At 30.9% G+C, this 24035-nt stretch overlaps 1 protein-coding gene across 4 annotated transcripts in view; it reads left to right on the plus strand.

Annotated features, from left to right (window-relative positions):
• LOC147065495 (atrial natriuretic peptide receptor 1) overlaps nt 1-24035 on the plus strand; it is a 303943-nt gene that overhangs the window by 114780 nt on the left and 165128 nt on the right. For all 4 annotated transcript variants that reach the window (XM_085956505.1, XM_085956506.1, XM_085956507.1 and 1 more), the window contains exon 2: nt 4504-5674. In XM_085956505.1, coding sequence (XP_085812631.1) covers nt 4564-5674 — 1111 coding nt within the window. In that variant the 5' untranslated portion in view covers nt 4504-4563. The remainder of the gene's footprint in view (nt 1-4503; nt 5675-24035) is intronic.

The following is a 24035-nucleotide window of genomic DNA, read 5'->3' on the forward strand; positions in this document are numbered from 1 at the left end:
AGAATGTATTGTCACCGTAGTAGTATCCGTGTACCGAATATAACTTATCTGTTTATATGGGAAGTAGACAAAAATTAATCGTAACGACGGGACATAAAAACCTCTCCATAAAGGATTTTAATGTAAGCATATGTATTTCTATTTTATAAAAAACTCTATGTTTCTTAAATTTACAAATAATAGAGAATATTTAATGTATGAATTATTATTCAAAAGACTGAATATCACCTTCTAAAAAACTTATCAAACCAATATATACCATAATATTTAAAAAAAATATTGACTCATAAAAAATCTGGCTGACAATAAATTTAAATTTTTCATAGTTTTCTTAATTGTAAGTTTATTTTTTAATTAAAAGATTAGATACGTATAAATTATTAAAAATGAAAATAATCAAATTTCTGAATAATTGGAAAAATTTCAATGGTTTTAATACATTTTTTCTTTGTGAATTCTACTTTAAATGAGTCATTTACGTCAGTTATCGTCGATCGTGGCGAATATGGGTTTATAGCCCGAAGCAACTTTCAACCTAAATGCCTCAGTTAAAGTAGAATAAACCAAAATCACTTTGTTTCTAAACCATTATAATGGAGTTCTAACACGTAAAATTCAATAATTAATATATTAAGTTTTTATAAAACGTTACCCAAACCCTTGTATCTTGTATGTAATCAGATGTATTGCTGGATTATTCATATATTAAATTTAACAATAAACATATACATATAGTTTCTTGTTACACCATTTAGTATGCCTAGAATATAGTTGTCATTTCACAATATCGTACATTACAAATGATAAAATATCATTTCTACAAAGATGAAAATCTTAATTTTTAATATAATTGTAGGAACTATTTGTCAAGATTCTTGAGATATTTATGCAATGTTTACCGATGCGAGAGAGTATTGAAACTTTATCGAGGTTAATAGAAGTTTTTGACATATTGAAAAATTGTGCTGACTACGCCGGAATCTGAGATATTTACTTTTATTTACTTTGAAATTGAAGGTAAATGTAATAAGTTACTTATTTGAAAATTTACTCCACTAACTAGTATTCGTAGATTTAACATAACGAATAAGACACCAATGTTTTGTCTATAAAACGTTATTTATGTTTAACATAGTGTGGATATCTTATGAATCTTCGTACCATCTATCTAACCACTATAATATATTACGATGATACAAAACAGAAGATGTTAAGACTGTTTGTGAAAGTATTTTAGCAGACTTTATAAATATAATTCATTTATTGACCTCATGAAATAAATTGAAAAGACCTTTGCAGCTTAATTTATACAGAGCTTTGAGTGTACCGTTAAATCTTGTTGATAATAGAAGATAATAATGTTAAAACTCCGAAAAACAAGAAGTACTCACAATTAATTTTGTTGAGATAAATTAAAATTCAGTTCAGCTAGAAAAGTTATCGAAGTTTTCAAATTCAGTCGAAATAAATTAAAAGTCGATGACAAAATTATCTTCAACATGAAAAAAACGTGTTCTAAAAATCTGGGAAGTTTTGAAAAATAATTGGACGGAATTTTAATTTAACTTCTCTTGTGATTACTTTTCAAAACTAATCTCATAAAATTTTCCCAAAAATTTAATTTTAAATTTATTGTGAATACGTGCCGTGTCGTTAATTGTTTTCGTGATATTCTGATACTGTTATTTCAACGTTAATTACCTTTTGTATATTTTATATAAATGAATCCTTTGAATATTCAACGAATGCCATATGAAAGAACAATTATTTATATTTGTTTTTATCATTAAAACAGCTTTGAAAATATAATGATTTTAATTGAAATTGTAAAAGACTTCCAAATTCAGTTTTATGATAATAATAATATGTATATATTATATACGACTAATACCACCACCATAATATGCCATATGCCATTATTATTAGGCATTGCAAATGAAACCAATAATTTGCAATCAATTTTGATTAGATGCAATGTGATTGATTAGTTTGTAATTGAATGATTACCTTAACATATAATTACCAATTAAGGGCGTATGGATTGATCAATGAAACGAATACAATCTAATGTACGAGTATGTGATATAATATTCCAATTATTTTATCTAAACATTCTAAAGCACTAAATATGATCAAATTTTCCCACTATTTTTTATTGTTTTTACACTGATATTACTTTACTTAATATTACTTTTTTTTAAACTGGTATTCAAAATTATAATATAACATATTTTATTCACATTATGTTTGTTTTCGATAATCTACTTGTATATGAAAATATAACATTATGAATAAAATAAAACGAATGTTTAAATAAAGAAGCAAACGATATTTTTTATAAATTATATTTTGTACTACGGTGCATTTTAAAGTGGAATATATAGTCTTTGTAAAGCACTTTTCTACGTGACTAGGGATATTAACGACAGATAACTCTAACGCTTGCAGGGAAATTTTTATAATAAGTGGCCTCATTCAAGCTTTCACTGCAATCACTTTAAGCAGCTTTATAGGTCGAGAGAGAATTTATGAATAGAGTGAAATTGGGAAGGTATCTTTAAAGAAAAAATATAATATATGGTCGTTAAATACTACATACTTATTAGCTTTCAAAAGTATATATCAATAATATCTTGTCATTCAACTGTGCGACATAAATGTTTACGCGTATAAAATATAAGGTAAATATAATAAAAAAATATATCAATAATTCTATGGTTGTAAAATTAATGTAAACTATTGTATTTATTTCATAATGTGTAAGATGTTATCATATTTTAGTATATTATGTTCAATTGTTTAGACAATACTAAATATTATATTCTAATAATTTAGTGACAATGAGCATGACGTCAAGAGAATTTGCTAAGGAATGCTGTTTTATGTACCTACTTAGTTTGTATATTAAATTACAATTAAAAACTGTTACACTGTTATTTTGCTGTACAGGTCTGATGCATAGAATGTTGACGTTACGTAAATTAAACTAGGTAAAATATTATGCTTACATAAAAGTGGAATGATAAATAAACAAACAGTGACTAACATGGCAACGTTGCTTCCCACTTTTACAATTGTGGCATTTTTAAATTACAATCATCTGAAAATTATTAAAATATTTTTTTATTGAAATAAAATAGTAAAAGTATGAAAACTAAAAGTTGTATCATTACTTTATCGTAATTGTTATGTTATGTTATGTATATTGTTAATTTATGTAATATGTATAAAAACAATTCTAAGGATCATTTTTAATTATAATTGAAATGACTACACGATGTCCAAATTCGTCAATATTTTTCACAATAGTCTCTATTGATTGATTAATTAATTGAGTACAAATTAGGTTTTCCTTTTATTTAGTATTTGCGTAGATAATCAATTCAATATAATCTTGGTTTATCTGAAACTATATTTTACTATTTATTTTTAAAAAATATAACCAGTCGACAATGACTGTCAGTTTTGTTTCAATAATTCGCCGTCAGCGGCGCCACAGTTTGACGTTAAACGTTTGTTATTAAGGGGGAGAAGCATGCCAGCAGAGAACGTAGCGGAAAAATACGAAGCTTGCAATTTGAGGTTTTTTTTTTGATAATTTACAATTTCAACTGTATTAATTATTAAATATGTATCTGAAAATATTAAAAAGATTTTTATTTTTTTTTAATTTAAAGATAAACTTACAATTGTAAAAAATGTAATAAAATGTGAATTAGTTGCAGGGTCACATCTTATTATTGCATTATATTATATGGTCATATTTATTATTAAAATTAAGTTTATTAAGTTTTAGATTTTTTGTTGTTTAGATTTTTAACTAATTCATCGTTTTAATATTTTTTTATATTTATTTTAAAAAACATCGATTTTTATAAAAAATATAAATGTGTATAATTTGAAATCCTTTTTATTTATATCAAATTTTATTTTATTCATGATCCCAATATTGAAGCTTGATTTGATATAAATAAAAAAGATTTCAAGTTATACACATTTATATTTTTATAAAAATCAATGTTTTTTAAAATAAATATAAAAAATATTAAAACGATGAATTAGTTAAAAATCTAAACAAAAAATCTAAAACTTAAACTAAATTTTATAATAAATATGACCGTAAAATATAATGCAATAATAAGATGTGACCCTGCAAAAAATTCACATTTTATTACATTTTTTTACAATTGTAAGTTTATCTTTGAATTAAAAAAAATATTTTTAATGTTTTCAGATACATATTTATTAATTAATACAGTTGAAATTGTAAATTATCAAAAAAATCTCAAATTGCAAGTTTCGTATTATTCCGCTAGGTTCTCTGCTGGCGTGATTCTCCCCCTTAATTCTTATGTATTCAAAAATTGGCTGACTATTGCACAAGACAACATTTTTAAATAAGTACTGCTTACTATGCATCGGACGCTAAATATACAGACATAATAGAAAGTATCTTAATATTAACATTGTATTAATTTTAAATATATATTTTTCCTTATCAAGAATCATGAGAATAAAACAGATGATATTGAAGATTTGTGGTAGTCTAAAATAAGTGACAGAATGGACACAAAAGTTTTTATTGTAGAAGGAGCAAAGTGTTTAAATAAGATGGCATGTAACCCGCACCCAAAAAGTGTTCGCCTCAAAAATGAAACGATTGACAATAAACTAATAATAGATGAACAATTAACAATAAAAAGACTCGTTGTTCACAAAAAAATAAATCCACATCTGAAAAATAATTCAAGTAATAATAATATTGATAAAAAATATATTGGATCAGAATGTAATTTTACAAGATTTAAAAATATGAGTTGCCGCAATGTGGCTTTTATGTTTTACTTATTGCTTTCTCATTGGCTTCTCGTTGGAGTGCATTCAGCAATAAAAAATACAAGTGATAATAGTGATTTACGCATAATATCTAATAAAAAATTAATACATGACGGAAATTTGAATAAGACTGAGGCTCTAAAAGATTTAAGTTCTAATTATTATAGTTCGAACAAAAACATTAAAGACAGTGACAAAACAGACTATTTTTTAGAGCAATCGAATAATTATCAGTATAATACAGTTCATGAAAGTGATTTAATAGGCAATCGTAAAATAGAAGACGATGTGTATTTTGATGCAGTAAAAAATAGAAACATTAAAAATAAAAAGATCCTTTTGCAAGATATTAAACAAAGCAATTATAACGAGTTAAGTGATAATTTCGAAATTAATTCAGAAAGAGTCATTAAAGATAATCTAGAGCGTGACAGTGTGATAAGTCAACTTAATAAATTTCGCGAACTTGAAGATAATAAGGAGTTAAGAAAAAGTGTAAAAGTTCGTTCAATAGAACCCGAAAGTAACGATGTCGACAGCGATACAACTGACATGCCGTTTTTCGTGAAAGATATAACTGTCAACTTGAGGCCAGCGACTCCTTTTTCGTTTAGAGGAAAAGTGGTCAAGCTAGCAGTTATATTGCCGAAGGACTCGACCCACGAGTTTTCACTTAGGAAAATACTTCCCATGATAGAACTTGCTTCGAAGGCTGTGACAGAGCCCCAGAAAGGGTTCCTACCCGGATGGGAGATTCAAGTGGACTACAGGGACTCGAAATGTTCCTCGATTTATGGACCTCTCGCCGCTTTTGAGTTTTATGTAAACGGAACCGCAGGTGAGGTTGATTTAAATCTAAATTAAATATATATTTACAATTGAATCCAAAGAAATAAGTAAATTTAAATATATATTTTAAACATGGGTTTTATACCTAAATTATTAATGTTATAATTTAAAAAAAAATATTAAATCATATTAATATTTTCATTTCTAGAAAAATGATCCGTCAATATTTTTGAAAACAGTTATCATTGACTTAATAAATATGTAAATATTTCATAATCTAAATAATTTATTTGATATTCACCACTGTATAAATACATCCATAATTACTTTAATTTTTTTTTACAGAAATATATTTCTTCATTCATATTGCATATGATTTTTCTCAAACTTTAGAAATATACTAATACACAATATACTGTAATTCCATAATATGAAAAATTTGTTTCATTTTATTAATTGTATTATTGTTATATTTTCTCTAATGTATATTTAACATTGAAGGTTGACGACGTTTTGTGATTGCTGTGACGATATTAATACAAATTATTTACATATTATTTCCACGTAGTGGGTACAATTTTAAAAATAAACTACCTAAGTATATAAAAATAATAATATATGTATTATAAACAATTGCTTAGGATAATAAAAAAATATAATAAAGCTAATAACGGTATTATTGTATTAAAAAATGATTATGGTTAAGACAAATACTTGTAACATAAAGAAAATCTTCTATATTTAAATAAAAAAATACTTAAAATATATATTCTAGGTAATATGGTTATATAAACCCATAAAAATAAATATTTTCAATATAGTGTACGTTTAAACTCACCAATAACAATTTAGTTTCATTTCAAGTAGACGAAAATTCCGTCGTAAGCTTTATAATATAAACCAAAATTACAACAAGCAAAGTAGAAGCTATTTAAATGAACGGGACATAAGAATTCATTGAACACTAAGTAGGTAATATTGTTTTATACAAAATAATAAAACATCGATTGACTTTAATAGAAAAAATGATTAGGTAAATTTTCGCCTAACCCATATTTTTTATCAGTTATAGATTATATTTACTCTAAGTAGTTAGTTAAAATAAGATAAATCCACTCTTTACATACATATTTACACAAATAATTTATAAAAATTCGATAAATAAAATTTTACTTTCATAGGTGCTTATTTATTACCTTATTATACTAGTTGGATCGTTTTAAGTCTATTGGTTTTATGATTCTTCAAAATTTTGAAAAAAAGTTAATTCTCTGCTATTTCTCCATCTTTTAGAATGTCTGCCAAAAAAACGACTACATACCTTCCGTGTAATACGGTGAATACATCTACCCTTTCTTCATTTTCTTCTCTTCTACATCACAAAGAATTATATCTCATTTGTGTTTAATTTTTATGTCATCAATAATATAATAAAATAAAAAACCGTATATCCTTCAATATATATCAAATAAAAGTGAATGATTGTTTAAAAAGTTTTGTATGTATATTATATTATATTACATTTTATATAAATATTAAAAAAAAACTATTTTGAAATCAATTTTTCATACGGAAACTCTTTGGGTATTTGACTGAGACCAGACGTAAAGATTTTGTCTGTAAGCAAGCAAAGTGACAATTTTATACGAAACTCAGTAGATTCCACCCCATAACCCTAACAAGATAATGTGGTGAACGAACTCAAAACCAAACTACTCTACTCATATCGGTTTACAACACATTTTGTCAGAAGAGTATTTGTATCACGGCTCTTCAATCTTGTATGAAAAGTGCTTTCTATAATCATGTATTGACAAAAATATATTATGAAAATATTAGGTTATCAGAAAAGCAATTATTATTTAACTATGTAATATAGAAAAAAATACACTGTCACCTATTTATAGAATTCTTTTATAATATACATGATAATCATATAGATTCTAGGGTATCCGTATCACAAGCATAATAATTGACATTTGCACGACAAAGTTGTCTATTTTTTTTTCATTTTTATAATATTTATCATCGCATAAATGAACTTATCAACAAACAACTAACAGCCAGTTGTTATAAAAAGCTTTTTTCGATCACGCAAATTCCTAAGTAACGTTTGTTTTTTTGCCAGATGTAGAGATACCAGCGTTAAGCCAGCCTTAACTAAGACGTTGTAATAAGAACAATAATAAACTTATCGCTTATTTTTGTCACTTTAACTACGTGCTGATTGTGGTAGCACAATGTAATGTAATACTAAGTAAGACACCTTTTATATAAGAAACTTGGTGTCCGGATACTGCATGTACCAATAAATAAATTGGAGCTTTAAGATGTAGCCATCAAATGCTACGCCATGGGTACGGTGTCCCAAGAGTGGCTCACTTTTAAGTCGTAGAGCCACGGCACAGTTTAAGTTGTATTAGAGCATTCAGTCGGGACACGCGTTTCTAGCCTTTTTTACTTTTCTGCTGTTTTTTTTAAATTATTTAACCACCCAAAATTATTGTTGACTCATTCAATGGACACAATAAGTAAAATACTTAATATACGAGATATACAGAGATGCTAGGCTTACATATTTTATAGCATGGAAGAAAATTTTGACAACCTTCCAGGATACTTAAAGAGTAAGAAAGTTTTTAATGCAAATAACAGCAATGATTGCTACGTTAGATTCCAATAGACTGTGTCAATAGGCAGATAATAAGAAATTAAATGTGACAACATGAACCTGTGTGGGGATCAAACTCTGGCTCTGAGGCTTATGTATGAGTGTATGACTGTAAATTAAAAGTCGCAAATAATTTTAATACCTTACAATTTTTTCTTATTTAGAAATAAATTGTATGTAATAACAATGTACTTAAATTGATTTTATGACAAGTGAAAATACGAAAATAATAATGGCAAACAGATCTATGTTATCTACATCAGACGTATAATGTTTAACATTGAAATAATTTATCAATGTATCTTTCGCATTAATATTAATAAATATGATCTCTTTGAGGCTTAAGGGCGTTTGATCAACATTGAAGATAGGAGAAAATGTGATAGGAAAAGCCGCAGGCTGGATTGGCTACCCTGAATACTTAAACGAAGACATCAATTAAACGGAAGCATTTCTCACGACCATCGCATCCATTTGGGTATACGACTACCTACATTATAAATTAAAGTTCACATCTAAATTCTAGAAACTGAAACTATAGTAGGTATTACCACTGTATAAAGACGAAACCCGGAAACACTGCATACACGTAAAGTAAAAAATATAATCAGTGTTCTCATTATTATTATTAAATAATAATATTTTTATTATCAGTCATAAGACTCATAAGTTATAGTTATATTGATTGAATTCTTGGAACTATACAAATAATTAGGTTTTATATACTATGTTGTTGGAAGTTGGAACATATTTATCAAATGAGAGATGTTAAATAATAGTAACTACATTAAATAAGAAATTATTCAGAATAAAGTAAAATCATTTGATAATCTACCTATTATAACTATATTGAAAGAACATAGCATTGAATAATTTAAAACAGTTAATCAACAAGGAGTTGAAAACCCTCAGATATTTATCATATACTATGAGTACAATGAAGTAAGCAACAAAGTAGGTTTGAAAATAAATGTAACAAAGACGAAAGTCATGTTCAACTGCTTTGCAGGCCAAAAAGAGATCCTCATCAATGGCACTCAGCTCGAACAGGTGAAAAGCTACATCTATCTGGGACAACAAGTGTCTATAGATGGATGTATATTTGATGAAATTGTTTGCAGAGTAAAGCTAGGCTGGAGTGCTTTTGGCCGCCTGAATAATATCTTCAAAAGTGACCTTCCACTGTGCCTAAAGCGCAAAGTGTTCAACCAGTGTGTGCTTCCCGTGATGACATATGCGTGTGAAACATGGACCCTAAGTAAAAGAGAGATCCAGAAACTTAGAGTAGCACAACGTGGTATGGAGAGGTGCATGCTGGGCATAACGCGAAAGGACAAAAAGAGGAATGAGTGGATAAGGAAGCAGACAAGGGTTTGCGATGTAATAGAGTTTATTAAAAGCCCTAAATGGAGATGGGCTGGACACATAGCTCGAAGAAGAGACAATCGTTGGACAAATCTAGTCATCCAGTGGTATCCAAGAAGTACAAAACGTCCACAAGGTAGACCTAGAGGCCGCTGGATCGATGAAATGATAAAGTTTTGCGGAAGTACGTGGCAACGCAATGCACAGGACCGAGAGAAATGAAAGCAGCTTGAAGAGGCCTTCATTCAGCAGTGGATAGATTCAGGCTGATGATGATGATGATGAGTACAATGAGGTTTTACTCCTGATTATAACAAGTATCGTAGGTTTTAAATCTCTTCGAAAATAGTATCAATATATCGATCGTTTTTCATATTATAATCTTCTTCCGGGTAAATTGTGTGCTGATATTGTTTCTTTCATTCTTCTAGTGCAGGGGAGGGCAAACTGCGGCCCGCGGGCCGCATGTGGCCCGCCGGGTATTTTTTTGCGGCCCGCCATCATTAATTGTACTTCTGATTACGAATAACTTTTTTTATATTTTTTAAAAAAAATATTGACAATAGATTAAAATTTGAAGAATTTGTTGTTTCGTTAATGTATTATCTCAGTACGTCTCGTCTCACACTATGTAACCACTATTTTCTATGTTGAACATCGTGACACATTTAAATACTTTTAACTCTGCGTTGCAGGGAAAAAAATATATGCCCACGATATGGTGAAGAGTTTGAATGGATTTCAATTAAAACTCAAGTTGTTCCTTCGACAAATATCGAATAAGAACGTGGACCACTTTCCAACTTTGAAGTTGCTGAATATACCAGAATATAAATTTGAAGAATATGGTAAAATTATTAAAGCTCTGAATGACGACGTTTTACAAAGATTTGGTGACTTCCGAAAAATTGAGACAAGTTGAGCAACAGTACGCGATCCATTTTCAATAGATATTGATAGTGTACTGACTAGGGAATCCAATCCCGAGCCAAAATTCTGATCCCGGGATTTCGGGATTACAATTTGACAATCCCGGGATCCCGGGACTGGTCCCGGGATTGACATTTTTTTCATTGTTAATATAAAAAATAATTATTTACAAATAACATTGATAAAATCGGTCAAAAATAAATCTAGTATAATTTATACTATTTAAGACATTTATTGTTAATATTTCATACGTTCAATCTTGGACGTACATAAGTTTAATGGAGTAAATAATATTATAAATAATATTATATATAAATAATAATGTGAATTTAATATGAGATTGCTGTTTCTGGTAGTAAAGACATAATGAATGGATTAGCGAGATTTAAAATAGTAAAGCAAATAATCATGGTGTACTTATGGCCTTTCCGCTTCATAAATCTAATTAGTCAGCCAAATATGAAACTGCCGTAAAACGTATGATATCATGGTGGAATTACTTTGTTAAAAGTGCGAAGCATTGTTTTTTCCAATCTTTCTCATTATTAATAATTTATGTGAAAAAAATAAAATGAATCGGCAACCTACACATGGGTATAAATCAAACTTCATTCAAACTCAGTTTATTCCTAATGTAGTTATTTTTTATTAAAAGTATTTTTTCTGTTATATTTTCGCTTTTATTTTATTTTCCATAAAAATTGATAAAAAAATCAATCCCGAAATCCCGGGATTAGGTTTATCAATCCCGGGATTCATAGGTATCGAAAATAGCTCGGGATCCCGGGATTGGAATCCCTAGTACTGACAGAGCTACAACTTGAGATTATTGGTCTGCAGTGTGACACTGATTTAAGAGAATTGCATCGTCGTGAAGATATATCCAAATTCTACAATGCCTTTAATTCAGACAAATTAGAACAACTTAAAGATTATGCAAGAAAAATGTTCGTTGTTTTTGGATCAACCTATATATGTGAACAAACATTTTCGATCATGAACCTCAATAAAAATTCTTTACGATCAAATATCTCCGATGCCCATTTACAAGCAGTTTTGAAAATATCAACCACAAAATTAACACCTGAATTTGAAAAAAATGTACAACACTTTCATTCTTTTCATTAATTTTTTTGTAATGTTTATTTTTCGTGATAATAAATAGTGTAAATCTAAAAATGGTATTTTACTTGCGGCCCGCCGCTCATTTTGAATTCTTGAATTTGGCTCTCCATCCAAAAAGTTTGCCCGCCCCTGTTCTAGTGCTATGGTTTTAAAAGTATTTTCAGTTGGTGTTTCTAATTCACTGATTTTACAGTACTTATCTTCGCGAGCGACCACATTATTAATACTCAACTGTATTTCCGGAATACGGCGGAAAAAAATATGCAGTAACAATACTTTACCTGCGGAATTAATACAGATTGTGGGCGTTAACATTTAATAGCGGGAACCACGTGTGGTGAAATTGGATGGGGTAGCTAGTTTATAATTTTGCCATTATGCCGACTTATGATGGTGGGCCTATTAATTTTAAATAAATATTATATAATATGGGATTAGTACAAATCGTTATAAACACTAATTCAACATTTTTAATGCATATAATCATTTTGAATCTATCCACTACTGAATGAAGGCATCTTCAAACTGATTTCATTGCTCTGAGTCTTGTAAATTGCCTCGTATTTATGTATAAATTAAATACGCGTCGATTTAGTGTTCTCTACGACTAACATTCAGACGTTTTTTACTCCCAAGGTTCTTCACTCAATGACTCGATTTCTCCCCATTGCCATTGGAAATTGCTGCTTGCAAGCTCTATTATATCGCACATATTTGTTTAAGCTCTTATTTTTTATTCTTAGTGGTCAGACACACGACACTGCGTGTGTAGTCGCAAGTCTCATTTGATTAAAAATGCAACCAATTAGAATCTCTATTTTTTTAATCCAAATACAAGATGTACGTACATATAGGTATATGTTAGTAGTATGATAGACGCATATTTATGATATATGTTTTATATTATATGTTTATTTTCTAATTCTATTTAAATACCTACATATTGATTACTTAAACCCTTTTAAATAATATAAATTATCAAAAAACTTACTTATTTGAAGTGCAAATTTACAATATGTATAATAATATTTAATTTTTTTAATAGAGTAGCAGTACATATTACAATAATAAGGAAAATATTTATTACAAATAAATCGAATACATTTTAAATATTTGGATGTTGATAAATAAAAAGTTAAATGATTTAAAATAAATGTGTAATCATATTAAGAATTCTTTATTGTTCGTCGCACATATTTAAAAGTAATTTAATTGTATATTTTTTATCTATATTAATATTCGTCAAGTCAAAAAGAATGTTACAAAACATCCTTGCAAATGCGTATTAATAAATGCGAAAAGGACGACATTATGACATTTCAAATACATATAAAAATAGACCTTCCAGAATCAGAAAAGTATATTACTTATATTTTACGGGCAAGCTCAATAAAGAATTTGTTAGAATATTATAATAGAATAAACATAAAATTATAAAAATCATTTTTTATGCATACATGAAATATGTGAAAATATTTCCTAGCATCTTATAACCATCTTGACTAGGTTTTCAATTAAATATGGTAAAATTCTTTCAATCGTTAATAATAACATTTAAAATGTAGCAAGTAGTAAGTAAAACATTGGTATGCGGTGTATATAATAATTGTGAGTTTCTAAAACATCTATATTTTAGTTATCTCGTACGACACGGCTACTGTTCCCGTTAAATGGTCATTAGATGCAATTAGCATGTTATTTAAATGTGGTAATTAAAAATAAATTTAAAAGTACGCAGTGATTGTGTTAATTACAAATGTAGTTAAAATGAGATCGTCCCAATACAAAGGATATACTTATTCATCATATTAATAAAAATATTATATGCCACTGCTTTAGATTATACATTAAAAAAACAGCATTTGACGTCCTTTCAATAAAATTCAAATTCTATTATTATCAAATCTGCATATTATACATATAAATTTATGTAAATTATGTATTTTGAATAATAAAAATATGCCAACCTAAAATCCGTAATTATTCAAAAATATTAAACAGCATATTGTGAATGTTTCTGATATTTTAAAAATATGAATAAAACTTTATTGTAAGTAAGTCTTTGATATTTCTATGGGTAAAGGCTCATTTTATAAAAAAGAAATGCAATTTATTACAACGTTTTTATTAGGTCGTATTCTTATTTGTCCGGTAGTTGTTTATCCAGTACAAATCTTGCAATCGATTTTTAACTAACTTTCCGACTAGTAAGACATTTGAAACTTTTAGAATATATCAGAACACGATGCCAATGCATTATTATAATACTTTTAGCCATCTTTAAGTAGAATTGAATTCATTTTCAGTTAATTCTTTGTTGTATAAAAAGTTATTTCGGAAGAAATCCGTAATCCAATCCACTATTATGGTTGCTAGGGGTCTGGGGTCCTAGCAACCAAATTATTAAAATATATTTGCGTTACTATGGAAATCAATATAAAATGTCAAAATGACATTTCAGTATTATTTCTATCAAGTACAATTTTTTTTTGATCGTTTAAGCTTGTCAAGTCAAGTTTATATATTTTGACAGAAAATTTAAAAACGTTGTATATAAAAAGTTTTTATTATCTTGTAATTATGTATTTATAATTAAACTATAAAAATTACACATGATTTTTATATATTATAATATATTCGTGTTGTTATCATGATAATCATTTATTTCTAAAAACTAGCTGTAATAGAATTTTCACTGCTATTAAGAAATCGTTTGCATTAATGATACAGCGTTATAATTAAATCCAAGCTCTTTATACAATTTATAATTAAATATTTGTCAATTTTATTAGCAGCGCCAGGAAAATTGTAAGCACAATAGGCTATTTATTTTACATAAATGTTATATAACTGAAAATGTTATTAGCGAATAAATTGTACTGTTTTGCAAACTCATTACATTTCATTTCATGGGAAAAGTAATTGGGTTATCAATTTACGTAATTTCTGTACTTAATAATTATAAATAGGCACACAAATTAATAATAAAGGAGTTGCTGAGAGGCTAATCAGCTTAACAAAATTTACGTGGATAGAAAGCTAAAGAAAGCTAAGCGTGTCAGCGTTCAATAAAAATATATATTATGCGATTACTTTTAATATTCGTGACGGATTATTTTTTTATAACACGAAGTATAATTATGTGGTTTGTTTTAATAATTTGCATAAAACGCAACGTTTTAATAAATCTGTTAAGTACATATTCATAATAATATAACACCTCAATTCGCTAAGTAATATAAATTATTCATTCTTTATTAAGTGATGACAAATTATCATCCATTATTTCCAATCTGATATTGCTTTCTGACCTTTTCCTTTATATAATTTTGTAATTTTATCTCACATTTATATTATTATCCTCGTTGAGGCTCACGCAAAATTTTCTGCTTTCAAAATGAAAAAACGCAATCGGCCGGAAAGATTCGAGTAGGTATCGGGATGGAAGATTATTGAAAATCATTTTTATTCAATGAATATGAAAAAATATCTACTTATCAGTAAAAAAAACCTTTTATTTCTCGTGCGAAATAAATATTAAAAATATTCAAATTTTAGTCTAAAAACTGACAAAATTTTATTTAAATATTTCAAAAGTATTTATTTTATCTACTAAAGTGCCTAATTCTACTATAATAATATATTTTGGAAAATTATTAACATGCAAAATGAAAATAATTAGTTATAATATGTATATAATTTAACAAAAATAAGGGTATGCAATATAATTACGGTTGAAATATATCTTAAAGTAGAAATTGCACATAATATATGTGTATACAGCAGTAGGTATATAACTAGTGTCTTTGACATTCTCCAGTAACTGAAATATGCCCTGACAATTAGAATACAGAATAATAAAATCGTTATTTAACTCCTAATTGCATGGTGTTGCTTTTCTACAAAAGATCTATTATTATTTATATTTTGTTATTAGAGTGAAATTTTATTTAAAAACTTGTAGCTCTCTGCAGTGGACCAAGTGTGCTGACAAAATAGTTGTAGTATTTATTCACAGGTGCCACTGTTAATTTATAATTGTATTGTACATTAAATGTGATCGATTAGTGAACTAATATGTACATTAAAGCATTGAAGGGTTAACAAAACTGGTGAGAATGTCTAAATAACTGATCTTTTCTCAGAGAAAAGGCGTTATGACAGCGGGTCGTAGTCAAAGCTTCAGTAAAATGATACCAATATAAAAAAACATTAAATATAAATTTGAAGATTACATACCTAGTAGAAAGTACAGACAATTGCAGGATAATTAATCTGATCATCTACTACTTACTTTTCAATAAAAATACTTATAAATTATTAATATTACATAAAATTTATTAATGTCTGGAAAATCAGCAATAATTTTCCATTCAATTGTAATCCTCATGGTTCTCAAAATATTGACAAAACAATAGAAGCGTGAGGCTGGTATCATGACTTTCCGCGTAAACCTCAGGTTGACGATTTACAAAAAAAAACTGCGTCTCTATATACTCAGACCCACCGACCACCTGAGCTATATGGCAACCAGCTTTTAATTTCAATCTTATTCAACTGTTTTGTATGATTTAATTCCATTAATATTGACGGTTAAATGCGTATTATTATTCATTGGTTGAAAATATTTTGATTGCTAAAATTTTTATGTACTATGTCCCGTTATTATCAGGATTATTTTTTAATGAATATAAATCATATTATACGCAAGTAATCACTTGAAAAGAAAATTTTAATGCAAACGTTCAATAACGTTTACCTAATTTAAAAATTTACCACAAGTAGAGCCTTCATTCTCTTTATTAATATGAACGTCTTTATAATGACGCCTAAGGGCTCGTGGAATAATTTGGCGGAGTTATTACTCCGAGCTTCTCGTAAGCCGGGGAGCTTATTGGATGTGGCTTATCATAGTCATACCTGGGACCCGCATTGCCCTTAATTGGGCCCTGAAACAAAGCAGTAACATTTTATGGCGCCGTAACAATTCACTTTTAAATGAATTAACGCTTCAGTGTGAAAAGAATGAAAATTAGGGCGGTGCGTGTTGACAATAATTACTTTTGAAAGTTTTTTTTTTTCACTTTTAATTCCATGATTATGTCAATTTGACATTTAATAAAGTGGATTCATTTTTTATTATGTTAAATTATGTGATGAATCTATTTCCAAAAACAAAATATCTACATAATAATATTATATAAGTAATAAAACTAATAGAAAATATATACATACATATTATATGTGCCATTCTTGTACACTACTATTACGCTTATATTGATCAGACGTCGCATATAATTATTGTCAGTGCATTAGTTTACTAGTATTAGTTGTCAACTGAAAACTGAAAACAATTATAAAGAAAAGTGAAGAAAAGATAGTAGAAAAACATTTAAGTATGAAATTTTTATCAAAATAGATTAGAAGGTTGATAAAAAGTAGATATACGTCACTAGTCCTTATTGTGTAACGTTTACTCCTATATTCAGCATATATATTGAATTAAAAAAAGTGAGGACTATAAATTATCATTTATGTTACGTAGTATAACGTTCAATTCATTGGCTTTTTTGCTCAATTTTAAACTTTTAATTCTTTCGAATGGTGACGTAATTGGTAAAACATCTATCTTCAAAACTATGATTAACTAATTTTGCATCTATAAAAACTCTACTCATAAGCTAATCTACCAAACTACATATTATATGATAGCCAATATTAATTTTGAAAATAATAAATATTGTTTATCTTTTATTAAATACAAATTTTTAAATTCACGTAACATCTCCACAAGCAATCTTTTTTTTTATTATATATTTTAGTAACAATTTATTATTTATTAATTTATCCTAAAATATGTACACCCTTATTCACTCCTTTTTATATTAAATTATATTAAAATTCTGTAGAGATATAACAAAACCGTAGTAAAAATTGTACTGTGACAAAATTTTCCACCGAAATGTAGGCAAAATTTAATATTTATACAAATTCGCAAATCAGTGGGCTGCAAAAATATTCTTATTAAATATTAAGAGGTAAGCAATTATAAGATTATTTACAGATGGAAAATTTTATGTCATTATATTTTAAATTAAAAGCAACTCACGAAAGAAAAGAAAAAAATCTACAATATAATTATAATATATTATTTAATACTAAAGTCTCCTTAATAATTGTACTTCTAATAATATAACATTAGTACCAAGAGTATTTTCTTCTAGAAATAGATCTTTTTCCCTTTTTATATTATTTTAAATGAAACATTTTTTTTTTACAAATTACACATTATTCTATTTTAGAAAATATTTGTTAATATTATATGAAAAAAATTTCTTAATACTCATAAATAGAAATAAATAGATTTTTTGACATACATGCGTTTAAATGTTCCGCAATCATAAATAATTTATTATCAAATTAAATTTCAATACCTATTTGTGTTTTTGACATATTAAATAAGGTATACATATTTCTTTTACTATCTTATTGTTAAAAGATAATAATTATATACCAAACTCTATATTCCGATATTTTAAGATAGTCATAAAAAATCGCATAGACTGCAAAAATGTAATACTTATTTTTTTTGCAAACATATTATTAGTAAACAATTATCGAAAACGAATAGCGAAATAAATTATCCTTAATGTAACTAAAATTAACAGAACATTGTGTTTAAAGTACCTAAGTCGTACAATATTAAAAAAGGCGACTGCTGAATATAAACAACTTAGCGATCAACTTCCGGTTTGATTTTGCTTTACTAATACATGCAGCTGGATTTAATATTTTATGAATATGAATACGATGTAAATGTAATATTATGTTGGGGTCACTCGGTGTGTGGTGTTCGATGTGTAGGTAGAGGATGATGATAATGACGAAATCTACGATGTAGCGGGGTGAGATTTATTAGCAGCGTATCGGTACAATAGTATATTATGCATGATAGTTACTAGCTAAGTACTCTGATTCAAGTGACATTGAGATAAATTATTCTTCGTTATTTATACAATAAAAAATGATACATTAACATAAAATTCTGGTACATAATCATATTAAACTAATTATATAATCAGCGTTTTAAATCGAGTAGTGAAATGAAATATTATTTGTTATTACAGTTGTACAAAAATATAATACATGAAAAGTGATTATTCAGCTCATACACCGTAATGGTATAAAGTATTGTGATATGTTATAGTACACCGTCTCTGGTTTCGCCGACCGATTTGATTTTCTCAGTTGTTTACTAGAAAATGGATTCGCTTGGGAATGTATAATCGCAGAGCAATTTGATATCTTAAACAACAGATATTTGATTGTTATTATTCTGCCGCTACATACCCCCTTTCCAGAAATTTACTAATTTTGATACTATATAATATAATTGAGTGGGTTTTTTTTGTTGAAAAAATGGATATAACAATGGAATTACGTGTTAACCTAAACGATTTACTAATGTATAAACGATATTATATCTATGTTCCGTAGCCCTATGGAATATGCACTTTTGGTATGCTTTTCAGTAGCCTAGACGATCAGGGAAGTGTACACGTCTGCCTGCACGTGTGACGTTATCATGCTGTCTGATGTCTTCTGGTGCTGGATCGTTCAATATCGGTTTCTCTTTTGATGAGTTGTCGTCCTCTTCTGCTATTATGTATGCAGGTTTAAGGCGGTCTACAGTGACTGTGATGTCCTTGCCTCGAACGCGAATGACGTAGGTTCGAGTATTCCTGCTGATTACTTCATGTGGGCTAGTGTATGGCGACTGCAAAGGTCTTTTGACGGTATCATCTCGGAGTAGCACATGCGTGGTGTTATCCAAATCTTTGAACATAAATGAGTGTTTCCTGCCGTGGTGCGTTGTTTTGGCGGGTTGCAACTCATCAAAATGTTGTCGAAGATATTTGACAAAGTTGGCTGGTTCACAGTCGTTGGGTTGCTTTGAACCTAAGAATTCGCCTGGTAACCGTAGAGGTTTGCCATAGACCAGCTCGGCTGAGGTAGTTTTGATATCTTCTCGCCAAGCTGCCCTGATTCCCATCAAGACTGTGGGCAGTGTCTCTGTCCAACGCGTGTTTTGATGGCATTTGATGGCTGCTTTCATTTGACGATGTAACCTCTCGACCATGCCATTTGCTGCGGGATGGTACGCGGTGGTGTGAATGTGAGTTGTACCTGCCAGACGATTTAGTTGTCTGAACAGCTGTGACTCAAACTGTCTTCCTTGGTCCGTGGTCATTCGTACTGGAGTTCCAAACCGCGTGATCTATCCGGAGTAAAATGTTGGTGCCACTGTCTCTGCTTCTTGGTCTTTCAACGGGAAGGCTTCTGGCCATCTAGTAAAGCGGTCTACACATGTTAAACAGTATCCATATCCCTCCGATGAAGGTAAGATGACTATGTCGATGTGGACGTGCTCAAATCTAGTTGACGGTAGCACAAACGCGCCTAATGGTGCTGAGACATGGCGTGTAATTTTATTTTTCTGACATTGAATGCAACTGCGAGCCAATCGCTTGCAGTCCTTTTCGATCGAAGGCCACACAAAACGCTGTGTTGCGAGTTTCGTGGTTGCGGTAATGCCAGGATGTGAAAGTCGGTGTATTGTATTGAATGCAGCTTCACAGAACGGCTTGGTGATGAAAGGTCTTGCATATGCAGTAGACACGTCGCAAAAGATACCTACGTTAGCTTCCGGAATCTGCACCTGTTTCAGTTGTAAGGCGGATCCGTCGTGTAGGAATATCTTTAGCTCTTCATCTTTTTGTTGATCAGCTGCCAGGCTTGCGTAATCGAGTGGATTTTTGGCAATCGCTTCTACTCTGGACAGAGCGTCGGCAACGACGTTGTCCTTGCCACAAATGTGGCGGATGTCGGTTGAAAATTGTCCGATGAAGTCTAAATGCCGAAACTGTCGTGGAGTACATTTCTCGGCTTTCTGCTTGAAAGCAAAAGTGATGGGCTTGTAGTCCGTGTATATGACGAATGATCGGGCTTCTACCATGTGTCGGAAATACTTGACTGCCATATAGATTGCTAGAAGTTCACGGTCGTAAGCTCCATACTTCTGCTCGGCTGGGCTGAGTTTCTTGGAAAAAAACGCGAGTGGTTCCCATTGGTCATCGACCAATTGGTGGAGTGCTGCGCCAACAGCGGTGTCTGAGGCGTCACTGATGATAGCTAGAGATGCGTCATTTTTCGGATGAGCTAGCAGTGTTGCATCAGCTAAACTTTTCTTGCATGCTTCGAATGCTCTGTTAGTCTCGGGAGTCCATGGAATAGGCTGCTTGCCTTTTACCTTACCCTGGAGAAGTGTGTGCAGAGGTACTTGAGTACCTGCAGCATTGGGTATGAACCTTCTATAGATGTTCAAAATACTTAAAAACCAGCGTAGGCCTTTGACATTCTCTGGGCGGCTGTACTCCAAAATGGCTTCCATCTTGTCGGGTAGTGGACAGATGCCATCTGCAGATACGAGATATCCGAGGAACTTGACCGTTGAGGTACCAAAGTCACATTTCTTTGAGTTTACTACAACTCCGTACTCCTGCAAACGTGTAAACCTCTTCTGAGCTTGAAGCAATCAAGATGTCGTCAATGTAGGCATAGCAGAAGTCCATGCCTTGTAGTACTTTCATCGATGACTCTTTGAAAAGTTTGCGCCGCGTTACGGAGACCAAACGACATATATGGGAACTCGAAGAGGCCAAAGGTGTCGTAATGGCAGTCTTCAGTATGTCTTTTTCGGCGACTGGGATTTGATTGTATGCTCGGACCAGGTCGATGGTGGAAAATACCTTCCTCCCGCGGAGAGCTTGGGCAAAATCTTGGATGTGACGTACCGGATACCGATCTGGTATGGTTCTGGCGTTCAGATTTCGGTAGTCACCACATGGACACCATTGTTTATTCGATTTGGCGACCAGGTGTAACGGTGATGCCCAACTGCTACTTGATGGTCGAGCGATTCCAAGTCTCATCATATTCTGAAACTCCCTCTTCGCAATCTGTAATTTATCTGGGGCGAGTAGCCTTGGGCGAGCAGTCACTGGTGGTCCCGGTGTTGTGTCGATATGGTGTTTCGTTGTGTGATGCGGCGTTTTTACTGTGCCATAAGGACGTGTGAGGTCTGGAAACTGTTGCAACAGGTCGTGATACGCAGACCTGCCTGAAACGGTTTTGATCAACAGAACCTCTTCCGTACTTCGGTTTCCGGAAGTGGTAAGATGAGTGGTTTGGTCCAACAGACGTCTATTTTTGGCGTCGACTAACAATCTAAAATGGATTAAAAAGTCAATTCCAATGATGGGCTTACTAACATCGGCAATGATGAACCTCCATGTGAAGTCTCGTCGTAGGCCCAAGTTTAATGTCAGCGGAAGGTTTCCGTATGTAGCGATTACTGTTCCGTTCGCCGCTGACAGTTCGTATGTCGTTTCTTTAGACGTCCTGAAACCTTAAATCGTGGGTACACACAGAGATCGGCACCTGTGTCTTCATGTTGCGGTCGGTGACAAATAAGCGGCTTGACATCGGGCTGTATTCGCTGGCCGCTATCAGTGATTGCCCGGAGCGTTTTCCTCTTGATGGCTGCAGGGTTGTGTGCACTTGTGTGCAGCTGCTCCGAACCTATGATGGTACCAGCATTTGCCTTGGGTATCTTCTCTGTTGCAACTGGATGAACGTGTACGGCTTCGTGAGCGGTTATTGAATCTCTGGCCGTGGTTTTTTACCCGTGGGCGTGAGTCACGGCTGTGGATGCTGGCGATTTCATCACGGATCCTTGTCATTTGCTCTTGCAATGACACTGTCAATTTCCGCATCCTGGTTTCAATCAGTGCTTCCATGGAAACCTCCGAGATTGACGGTCTTTCTGTGGCTTCTACCATGGCATCTGCCAGGTCCGCCACTTTATCCAGATATGTGTCCTTTTGAGTGGCGAGCACTACCTGCATGGTGTGCGGCAATCTACCTATCCATAAAGTTCTTAGAACTTCGTCGGAGATGGCGGTACCGGCAAGCGTGCTTAAATGCCGTAGGAACTGTGACGGTTTCCGATTTCCCATCTCTTCGTGTTCTAGAAGACGTCTTGTTTTTTGTTCTTGAGTGGAGCTGAGGCGACGAATCAATTCCTTTTTCAAGAGTTTGTATGCTCCCTCGTCTGGTGGGTTTAGTATTATGTCTCGCACTTCGGAAACACGCCGTGGGTCCAATGCTCCCAGGATGTATCCAAACCTCGTCTCCTCCGTTACGACTCCTGATGCTGTAAAGCTCCTTTCTGCCATGCAGAACCACATCTCTGGATTCTTTGGGCAGAAGGGTGGTATTCGTACAGCGACCCTATTGACTTCTCCGACGGCCTTTGAAGGTTCGATGTTACTGGTTGCGGCGGGGCTGTAAGTGTCGTCATATCCTCTCGGCATTGTCTTGAATGTTGAATTTGCGGTTGCGTGGAACGTCGGGTTCACCACTGTTGGGGTCACTCGATGTGTGGTGTTCGATGTGTAGGTAGAGAATGATGATAATGATGAAGTCTACGATGTAGCGGGGTGAGATTTATTAGCAGCGTATCGGTACAATAGTATATTATACATGATAGTTACTAGCTAAGTACTCTGATTCGAGTGACATTGAGATAAATTATTCTTCGTTATTTATACAATAAAAAATGCCCATTAACATAAAATTCTGGTACATAATCATATTAAACTAATTATATAATCAGCGTTTTAAATCGAGTGTTGAAATCAAATATTATTTGTTATTACAGTTGTACAAAAATATAATACATGAAAAGTGATTATTCAGCTCATACACCGTAATGGTATAAAGTATTGTGATATGTAATAGTACACCGTCTCTGATTTCGCCGACCGATTTGATTTGCTCAGTTGTTTACTAGAAAATGGATTCGCTTGGGAATTTATAATCGCAGAGCAATTTGATATCTTAAACAACAGATATTTGATCGTTATTATTCTGCCACTACAATTATATATTCATAATCAAGAAAAAAAGTAAAAATGGAGGTTACCGTCTTTGAAACTAATACATTATAATATTAGGTATACTAAAAATATGTGAAAACCAATGAAACTATTTCGGTTGTTTATGGATTGAATGAAATACCTGAATTCCAAAATGGTTGTAAAAATAAAATTTCAAGTTTACAAAAAAGTGCTTACTTATTCCTAATTTCCTATATATTATTTGCAAAATTATTGATATTATTAAATAATTGTATTATTATAAGCAAATTTCAAGAATATTATTATTCTACATGTATTTCAAGTAAATATTGATATTA

The sequence above is a fragment of the Rhyacophila brunnea genome, unplaced genomic scaffold (genome assembly GCF_057557595.1).
Source record: "Rhyacophila brunnea isolate RB1 unplaced genomic scaffold, BYU_Rbru_1.0 scaffold_6, whole genome shotgun sequence".
NCBI lineage: Eukaryota > Metazoa > Arthropoda > Insecta > Trichoptera > Rhyacophilidae > Rhyacophila > Rhyacophila brunnea.